This window comes from Apteryx mantelli, chromosome 2 (assembly GCF_036417845.1).
Source record: "Apteryx mantelli isolate bAptMan1 chromosome 2, bAptMan1.hap1, whole genome shotgun sequence".
In the NCBI taxonomy this organism is placed as follows: domain Eukaryota; kingdom Metazoa; phylum Chordata; class Aves; order Apterygiformes; family Apterygidae; genus Apteryx; species Apteryx mantelli.
In genome coordinates, this window is record NC_089979.1 from 2,119,438 (window position 1) to 2,129,752 (window position 10,315).

A 10,315-nucleotide genomic window follows, 5' to 3' on the forward strand; every position below is an offset into this window, starting at 1 on the left:
AGAGAAGAACAAACCGAGATGAGGGCTCTCCTGATAGTGCACCTGGATGCTGTCCTGTGTGTAGACCTAGGTGAGTTGGCCAGCGTTACTTCAAAGGCTGGGCTGGGGTGGAGGGAGCTGGTGTTTCCAGAAGGAAGCCGCACTTGTAACTTGCAAGCCTGGTGGCCTTGGAGAAATCACCAATCATTTAGATAAAGAGCTACTCTTCACGTCAGCTTGGTCTCTCCTTTGCTCTGTCACAGCAGTGGCCTGTTCTCACAGGACTTGCATTGCAGACTCTTCAGCCTTGAACTTCCCACAGAGCAAGCTAAAATAGGTCATTTCTCCTGTTCTCACAAAGCATCACCAGAAAAAGCCCTTCATGTTTTCTCTGCAAATCCCATCCCAGACTGAGATTTGCATCTAATTCTTCGTTGGCAGAATTGAGTTCTGAGCTAAAACTTAAATACAACCTTCACTGTTGTTTTGGCCCTGTGGTCATTTGCCAAATGCTGTAATGGATTAGAAGAATATCAATGTCCATAGAAAGTACCTGCTGCCCCAAGACCTCACACAGAAGGAGGGTTTTCCTATAGGGAAGTGTGTTTAGCAGTTTTGGGCATGGGACAGTAGAAGGGGTGGAACTGCTTAACCAAATCCTCAATGTCTGTCTTGGTGTCCTGTGACCTATATGAGAATGAGAACAGCTCCAGTTGCGAAGGGGTTTCTTGGTTTGACCTCATGCGAATAGGATGTTTCCCTCCCATAGCCAGCTTGCTGAAGTGCTACGCCTGCATGGACCAGACTAGCAACGATCAGTGCTTGACTGCTGTTGATTGTGTCAAGAATGAGAAGTTCTACCAGACTGTAACTCTGATGGCCAGTGATGGTGAGTCTCACTGCCATGACCTGCCAGGGCTGTGGGCTCACCACCTTGATGCCCAATGCTCCCACGTGTCTCAGCCCCAGACTGCTCTCAGCGGCCTCTTCCCCTTTCTGCTCCAGTGCACAGGGCTCTAAAACACTCCCCTTCACTGAGGCTTTGGAGGCCTGAATAATGCTGGGTTACAGGTCAAGCCCAAATAATTCCTAGTGCTTTGCCTGTATGGTGAGGCAGAGGGTTGTCAAATGAGCACTGTAACCCATACAGGCTTGGGTGAGCTCACATACTTCTTACTGCAGACATAGCGAAGTCAAGATTTGCCCACGAGTGAAAGATTCAGTAGCATGGGTCATTGTCATTTGTCTTTTCTTTGATCCAGGTGGTATCCAGAGGAAGTCTATCAGCAAACAATGCACTTTTCGGTGCAAAGAGTTCCCAAAGTTCTACCAATGGGAAAGCTTTCATGAATGCTGCCCTGCTGACTAGTGTAATCACAGTGAGGCACCCAGCGTGAGACCTTGCTTCGTGGTGCTGGGGGCTGTGGTGCTGGTCAGTGTTACCAGGTCATTTCTATGGACTGGGCTGTGATGCCCTGGGAATTCCCTGTTGAATAACCTGTGCAATCTTCTTAGACCGTCTTAGGCCCCAGTACCTGCAGTGGTTTTATTCATCTGTCCCCAGGTGGAGCTGAACATCTTCTGTATGCCCAAAGATGCTTCTACGTGTTTGCTTCCATGTCTCTGAGGTTGGAGGCATGTGAGGCCCAGCCGAATAGCACTCATTTCCTGCGGACAGGCCGGTCTGAACCTAACTTGAGCTCGATGAAGAGATCCCTCCTTTATTTTTTGTATAACTTCTAACAGAACAGGGCCCTGAAACCATTAAAAAAAGAAAAAAAAGTAAATAATAAACATCTTGGAAACTTCAGCTGAGTGCTGAACTCATGGTAGGGCTGGGGTTTTGTGAGTAGCATGGTCACGTTGTTCGTGCAATTACACTGAGACCTAAACAACGGAAGGTGAGTAAGAAGAGGTTGTGACCCTGACCAGCACGGCCCCAAATCAGAGAGTGTCTCTTGCCATTGCAGCCAGGAGGAAAAACAGGATCTGAAAAATAATGAATTTGCATATCCAATGGGATTTTTCTTGCATGCTGTCTATATGCAGGTCCTGACAAGGGCTGAAACATTACGGGGAGGGAATATTAGTAAATTTAATATACTTGGGGCTGTTCCTGGCCCTGGGGTGAGCGGGTACCCATCTGTATAGCTGAACTCCCTCACTCTCCAAAAAAGGTGACTGAGTCCAAAATATCAATTGGAAAGCATCCCTGGCCTGTGCTAAGCCCTGAATCCTCCCCAGAAATTGTCAGGGATGGTACTAGGCCAGGTCTAGTACCAGGGTACTGGTGAGGCCAAAATCGTTCTGAGGAGCATGCAAACAGTTGACAGTATGGACAAATGTGGCCAGCACTTGAAACTGTGCCTGGCCTCTGTTGTTTATTATTGGTATAGACATAGCTCTGTGACAGCTCTTCTGGAGTATGGTTCTACCCGTGGGGCAGGTGGAAGGGTGGTGACGTTCTCTGCAGCTTGTGATACCTAGACATCACAGCTAGATCCCACCACTACAGTCACGAGTTAAATACAGGTATGATAATCAAGGTATGCCCAGCTGGGATTTAGGCAATATGGGAGGTCCAGGGACACCATCAAAGTAAGTAATACTGGTAAACAGAGACCTGGCATGTCCCTGGGGAACCATTTTCCTGCCCTACTTCAAAGAGAAAGAGGTAAAGGGCAGGCTCTCAGAAGGATTTTAACACCTTGATGCAAGCTGATCCCAGGCTGCCTGTGCTGTGTTGTTGAACCCTAGTATCTCTCCCCACGGCGAGACTCCCACCGTGAGTACCTGGCCTCCTTCACTGCCTGGGAAAGGGCAGCATGTGGGAGGTGGAGCTGGACCAGCCGCAGGCCAAGACATTGGAGTCTTTCAGAGATTTGCTACATGAAGTCTTTAAGCACATACTGGGATGGGGAACAAGGCAAAGAGAGATCCTGCAGTTGCTGCAATGGGCTTCATTTAGGGCTGAAAAGTTCCCAGTGGCACAATCATACCCTGTACTGAGATGTAGTTTGTTATTCCCAGGACAACTGCCAGATGACCCTTTCCTAGACCCCCTTAACAGCCAGGTTCCTGCATCCCCATCCCTGGTCCAGGTCAGTGACAACACCTCTTTCTTCCTGGAACCCCAGCTCCTGTGTGAAATAGCAAATGGGTGGGAAACGGCAATCTGTACAGTTTGGCAGGATGCTGGGATAGATGGAAATGACTGGTAACCTTCTGAGATGCCACCCAAGAAGTGATAAGGGCTTGGCAGAGCTCATGCTCTGAGTACAGTGAGGCTGAACAGTTAAAGACTTCAGGGCAGCTTCCTTGTCATCTCTGCTCACAGTCCCAGCACTGTGTATTCAACATATGCAAAACAGAAACAGTCTTCAGCACCTGTGTAGGGTCCAAGCAGCTGGAGAGGGCCTAAAGACAGAATCCAGGCTTGTGATGCAGAGCCAAGGTTTGCAGCTGGTTCTGTACCGTAGCAAAGGCCCCAAACAAAAGGAAGAGCTTCCACGAGACCAAGACACAATATTTCTGTTCCTCCTCACAGTTGTGGTTCCACTCGTGGGCCCTTCTCCCAAGGCCTTTTTGGAGAAGACCCTAATATGATTCCCCCAGGAGATGGGAGATGAGCAGCTCCATGGCTGACTTCTATTCATTGACTTCTGGTCTCATCATATATCTCTTCCATGCTGCAGTCATGCTGCTTTCATGTGTCAGCTACCCAGGAGAAACCGCCATCCTCAGTCTCCCACATGTCTCTGAGGAAATGCTAGCAATACACTGGCAGTCCTACACCTCACACGTCCTCATCAGACATACCTGAGGTCGGGCTTGTGACTTCCCAGCTATCTGGCTCAGCGGGCCCACAGCAACCCTCAAATGCCAAGTGGCCCGTTGTGCACTCCTCCCATCACACTTGTTCACCAAACCACTCATGCCAGAGGACCAGCTGTGGACCACTTCCCGTGGCCTTGCAGCTTCTCTTCCTGCTATCAGTGCAGGGCAGATTTGAATCCCCAGTCTAGCTGACTCCTCTCCAGCTCTCTGTCAAAGAAGAGATACTCTCCCCGTCATTCCTAGGGTGCTGCACAGAAGCGATAGGATAAACTGAGACATTTCCATGTAGAAACAAACAAGCCAAATGCAAGAATGTCCCTTGTTCTCTCAATAATCACATTAAATAGCAACAATTATTTTTCCTCTTTCCACAAAAAATATACTAAGAGTCAAATCTCATTAAATCAAACTGTTTCTTTATTAGTGCAGACCTTTGCCAGGGTGCTCCTGCTGTTGCGTGACATTCCAGCCATGGTTCCCAGATTGATTTCCGGAACCTCCTGAAGAGTCATCCCTGCAGGAGGACACCTTACAGTGAATCATGCTGGACAATCCCTTTTCCTTGGAATGGGTCTAGCCCTTCGGCTGCTGCCTTGTGACATCTTGGATGACTGACACACCTTCTCCGGCATCCACTGTGGCATCTATTGGGCAAGTGATGTGGCTTATCCTCTCCACGCCCAGAAGATATATGTCCACTGGAGAAGAACAGTGAGTGCTCATGGGGTGACTTCACCATCCTGTTAATCCTGCTTCATGTCGCAGTATTGCCAGCCCCAGCGGTTTAAAGCCAGTGTCAGGAAACTCAAAAATATCTGGAAATTAACCAACCCCACACCCCCTCAACAAGTCTTACTCCTTTTTTTTTTTTTTTTTTCTTAAAAGGAAGATAATGTGGGTTTTGGTGTCCCTTTGAACTTCCTCTGCCCATGCCTTCACTGAGCTGAGCAATTATTAATCCCATCAAGTCCCCTAAATGTCTTTGATGAGCATGACCTCTGTTTCAGGGGCTTCACTTGTTTGACTCTTCTGCCCAGAAATGAATATTGGCCCTCAGTCATTTCTGCCCTCCCCTCATCTGTCCAAGCTCTCTCTTCCACACACTCTCTGAGCTTCTGTATCTTCTCCTTCTATAAGCCATCTCCTAACCCGAAGAGTGGGTAACTACAGCTGGGTCCCCGTTCTCTTTCCTCCAGACCAAGTCTTGCAGGAGGGGGAAGTAAGGGGTGAACAGACGCAGACTGACCAGGAGGCTTTACGCAAAGGGGCTGCTCCTGCTTCCTCCTCTCTGCTCTTTGGTGGCTGAGCAGGCGGTGACTCATTGAGATGTCTGCTGATTCCCAGGACCAAACTTCCTGGTAGTTCTTTCCTAGGAAGCAGAAGTGAGATAGGCAGTCAAACAGAGGCTCCAGAGGGCTGAAATTACCCCCTCCAGCTCCACCCAAATTGACAACATGCAGGGAAATCACAAAGGCTCAGAACATTATATCTAGTTGGTATCTAGCAGGACTTTGAATCTGATGCTTCATGTAGAAGACAGGCAAAGGCATTTTTACCATTTGCTCAGATGCAGCAAAGGAAACCTATTGCAAAGCTGGAAACCAAACTCCAGGGTCCTGCATTTGAATCACACAGAATCACAGAATGGTTGAGGTTGGAAGGGACCTCTGAAGATCATCTAGTCCAACCCCCCTGCTCAGGTAGGGTCACCTAGAGCACGTTGCCCAGGACCTTGTTCAGATGAGTTCCCAAAGTCATCGTTATCTTGCTGCAGCTGCTCTCAAAACAAGGATGCAAAGCATTTAGGATTTTATAGGTTAGCAGCAGCTTCTATAGGCAAACAGGAAATTGTAAGACATTTCCTGTTTATATTGCCAGTCATGAACATACAGCTAGATCTGTCTTGACTGTAGATACTCGAAATTTTCAGGGTCTAACCCTGGAAAGGCGCTTTACAATAATCCATCCAGAAGAAGCCATTAATTTATGATCATTTTGCTTTGAGTAGATACCTTCACTGAACTATCTGGCCGCAGATGTGATGATCAGATTGGAACTAAACAGCACAAAACCCCCACTCAGACACCAGTAGCACTGCTAGCCTGACCATAGAGAGATTAGTGTATTAAAAGCAATAAATGGAATGAATTGCCTTAGTGCTTTCACTCTTCTCTAGACCCATCAGACCAGCCTGAAGGCAATGCCAAGGTGAGAAAACAACCCACATGCATTCCTTTCCTATCAAATAACACACAATCACAGCCTGTGGACGGCCCACTCTTTCAAAATTGTTGCCTTCATAATCGCTTGGTCCAAATGCAGAGAAGATATATAACCTGTCTCCAGGTGAGGGTGCTTTTCCTGGGCTGCTGAGATGATTGAGAGAAGATGAAGGTCTCCCTCATTGTCCTGCTGGCTTTGGTCTTATATGCGGAGCAAGGTGAGGCATCACGGGTTCACTGCTAGCCAGGGAATAGCTGTGTGCTGGAGAATCAGGGAGGCATCGTAGCTATGGAAAGAAATGCAACTGTGGAAGAGACTGCCTGAGCACTTGCAATAGCGCTGCTGCAGGACACACTACTCCTCCTTGGGCTTCCTTTGTGTGGGCTCAGCCTTGGTGGGTGAAGGGTTTTTTTGTTTTTTTTTTTGCAGGGGAAATTTCCCTATAAACTCATGTGCAACTGGATTTATACAAAAGAGAGACAGAAAAGAAGAAGCTGTTGCCGCCTTTCTATCTTTGTTAAGAGACTTTCTAGTGGGTTTGTCTGTCCAGATGAGGCAAGGCTGCAGTTATTGCTAAAGCTTTTATGAAGAAGTGCCTCAATCTACAGTAGTCTGGTATGTCAACAACTCCGTGTGCCTGGCTCTTGCTGAAGTCGGTGACACCTTTTCCGCTAGCATCAGCTGGGCAGGATCAGACCTACAATGTCTGGCCTTGGAAAGCACCCATGTGCTGCTCCTTGGTGAATGCTCTGGATTTTGACCCACTTGGGAGGCCTTACCAGCTTGGTGATTTCAGTCCAAGCTGGGGAATTAGGGAGAGGTTGGGTGCAGGCTATATGTTTAAGCAGCCTTGTGCTGGGATACAGGGTAGGATATATATTTGCATATTATTTGTATTATAGACTATGTATTATATTTCACAGAGAGATTGCAAATTAAATCAGAGCCGTGAAAAAGTATATGATCCTATAGCCTTTACAGACAAGACAGATAAGGAGCTAGAGAGAATAAATATTATCCTCACTTTATAAAGAGGAACAGGGTTTGTCATTGCCTCCGCTTGGAAATTTGCCATATTAGCTGATGCAGAAAAATAATTTCCTGGAGCAGCCTTTTCTGTCTCACTGTAACCCAAGAATACCTTTCTGCTATTTAGCTTTGTTCGCTTTCCAGAATAGCAATCCTGAAAAGTTTCCAAGTGTTAACAAGGCCTGAGGGACAGTGAGACTGTCTTCGGTGCCAAAACCAAAAGCGTTTTAACCTAGGTTAAATAACCTAGGCAGTAAAAACAAAGTGTTAGACTTCACAAGGCTTAGGACTGAATTCACACAGCTAAGAGTTAAAAGCCCTTCTCACCAGTGTTTTAACCCAGGTTATGGACATATGTTTGAGGGCCCTGATGTCTCACCCAAAGAGATAGTCCTGGTAGACTGACTTCTCTAGGCTTTGGGTCAGCTATGGAGGTCCCATTTAAACGTATTCGACTGTCAGCGCTTACTGCCTGATTAGGCTACAGTCTATTTTATAGTGTCTTCAGTAGATAGTTTTCTTCGTCTGTCCCTATTGACTATAGAAAAAAAACTGGGACAACTGCACTGTGAGCAAATGCCTGAAACCAGAGATGGTGAACCCAGACCTCCGCACATCGCTGTAGACTTCTATAGCAGACCCTGCCCTTCCCTGTTGCCTACATCACACCAAACCCTGTGCCCTTGAGCCATCATGTTTTATTTTGAGTGCAGGGCAGGAGGGGCAGAGTTGCAACATCTGTGTGCATAGGCACAGATGTGCATGTCTGTGCACATGTTGGGTGTAAGCGTGCAGGTGTGCAGAGAGCAGAGTGGGTTAGGACTGGGCCTTGCAACCCCTTTACGTTCAGCCAACCCAAACCTACTACACTCAAAAGTCAATGAGAAGAAAGAATTTTGCTACCTGGGATGGCAGCATTTTGTTTCCATCTTCCATATCCTGTGTTTTCTCCTGCAGCAAAAGCCCTGTGGTGCTACACCTGCGAGTGGGAACAAAGCAACTGGAGATGTCTGAAGGCCGTGAAGTGCTCAGACAAGGACGAGTACTGTGTGACGAATGTTGCCTCTGTAGGAATTGGTATGTGCTGGTATCCTCTGACAGGGTCTCAGGAATGTGAAGTGGGGGTTTTGCATGGATTTTTATGGTTGACTTTTGTGGGTGGATGGGATGAGGAGTCATGGGGGAAGCATGTTTGGGAGGTGAAACCCTTGCTAGCCTGGACTGACAGCACTGAAGTTTGCAGGGTTTGAAATACACCTCCCAAACACATATTAAGAGCTTCTGCTTTAGCCTTTGCTTTATGACTGCCTGGAAAAGATAGGGGACACAGAGATCAGAGAAAGATAAAGAAATCAGAACCTTGGTCAGACAGGGAGATGAAAAGAATCAGATAGTTGGGATGGATGAGATGGTCTAGAGGGAAACAGAAGGAAATAAAGCTACTTCCTTCTCAAAGAGAAGCCTGGAGATGTGCTCTCAATGTAGGTATGAACATTGCTTTGAAGATGCCATAGGATGCCTGAGAAAGCCTCAGTATAAGGGGCCATCCTAGGAGGCACCAAATGCCTGGCAGAGATATAAAATGGCTTGTGAAGCTGGTCACCAGTAATTACTGGAACATGATGGGACTGGGCTGAGTCTCATTGGCCATGCTGGTCCTCAGGGCTCTGGGAGTGACAGCAAGACCCATCAGCCCATCTCCCTCCTGTATGAGATCTAGGAGCACATGGAAAACCCTTGGCACTAACACTGCTCTCTCCCTTCTTCTTTGGGCAAGGATTTTTGACTTTGTGGAAGAGGATCACTAAGAAGTGCTCCGAGACCTGCCCACACCACAACTTCAGCCTGGGCCTGGCCTCCTACACCTCTTCTTGCTGCCAGACTTTCTTATGCAACCTGAGTGCATGCCCAGGACCCAAGCTGGCTCGACAGTGAGGTGGTGGGAGATCCTGTGGCAGTGTCCTTCTTCAGTTGCTCAGAAGTGGTGGGACAAAGGGTCTCCTGAAGGTCCGAAGAGCACAGCCAGATTCTCTCAGGAGGGTATGGACACTGAGTGCACCGCAGAGCAGATAAAGTACCATGGTCACAACCTCCTGCCCTGTGTTGCCTTCCAACCTGTGAGGAACCAGTTTCTCGCTTGCTTTTCATGCTTGAGCTCTGCCACCCTTTGCAGCTTGAAGGAGAAGCTGCCTTGTTATGTCCCCTGCAGCCCAGAAGATGCAAATGCTGCTTCTGTATGTCACACAGATCTCTAGAGGGGTTTCTCCCACAATCTTGCCTCTTCCCTTAGCTGTACTGTAAGACTGGTCTCTCCTTAAGAGAATGATAAATCCCCAGAAGATGAATTTCCTTCCCCAGAGACTTTTCTTGTTGCTGGCAAGCTGGAAAGGGATGCAAATTTTCCCTCAGTAGCAGGGAGAAATCAGGCCCAACCACTCAGTGTCCCTAGCATGGGGGTTTGACTGGAAGAGCACTGTGAGGCTTCGAAGGGTTGTCAGGGAGTGTGGGAAGAGCCCAGGGCACGGGGACCTGCGTGGAGTCATGGGGCAGCCGGGAGCCACAAAGCCAACGGGTCTCAACATTGCGGCAGCTCCCCAGGCTCAGGGGACAGAGATAATGGTCCCTCTGAGCCAACTCAGAAGGGAAATCGTGCAGACTCATGGGGCTGCTGCCAGTGAAGGGAAAAGCCAGTCCCGAGTATAAAACCCTGACCTTGAGATGGGCACCACCCACAGCACTCTTCGCTTGCATCCCTCACCCCTTCCATCCCACCTCTCCACGCCTGGTTCCTGTCACCACCGCCTGGGGACAATGACATTCCTCTGTGCCAGCACCCCTTTAGCGGTCAGATATGTCAACCACATGCCTCTTCCTCTCGGCTCCGCCTGCGGTGACATGTTATAGAAATGATGCCTATCTGCATGTAATTTTCTCTGCAGTCGTTGTCCCCAACTCCATCTGCAACAGCTGTCCTTTGCTACTCCCCAATCCTTTTTCTTTTTTTTTTTTTTTTGGTCTTGCCCTGACCACTTGTGGCTGCTGTTTGAGCCAAGCAACCTGACCCAGGGTTTGCACTGCCCTGGACCTACTGCTTGGTAATGTTTCTTTCAGAGAATCACTCATTTATCCATCCCTCAGACATCCCTAAAAGCAACTTCAAGGTAAAGAAAAGTATTTGCATCATTTGGGTTGAGCCGGTGAGGGACAGTGGAGAGATGTTTAAGAGAAGAGTATAGAATTCACAGAA

The 10,315-nt window shown here is 48.0% G+C and overlaps 1 protein-coding gene across 1 annotated transcript; it reads left to right on the top strand.

Moving 5' to 3' along the window:
* The first annotated feature begins 6,204 nt into the window (after nt 1-6,204).
* LOC106486280 (lymphocyte antigen 6E-like) lies at nt 6,205-9,003 on the top strand. Its single transcript, XM_067292594.1, has 3 exons — nt 6,205-6,256; nt 8,026-8,145; nt 8,846-9,003. Exons 1-3 carry the CDS (start codon nt 6,205-6,207, stop codon nt 9,001-9,003), a joined length of 330 nt encoding a protein of 109 aa, XP_067148695.1.
* The last annotated feature ends 1,312 nt before the right edge of the window (nt 9,004-10,315 follow it).

Coding starts and splice junctions, on each gene's coding strand:
- LOC106486280 (XM_067292594.1), top strand. CDS start 6,205: ATGAAGGTCTCCCTCATTGTCCTGCTGGCTTTGGTCTTATATGCGGAG. Junction 6,257..8,025: donor GGTCTTATATGCGGAGCAAG/GTGAGGCATCAC, acceptor TTTCTCCTGCAG/CAAAAGCCCTGTGGTGCTAC. Junction 8,146..8,845: donor TGTTGCCTCTGTAGGAATTG/GTATGTGCTGGT, acceptor TCTTTGGGCAAG/GATTTTTGACTTTGTGGAAG.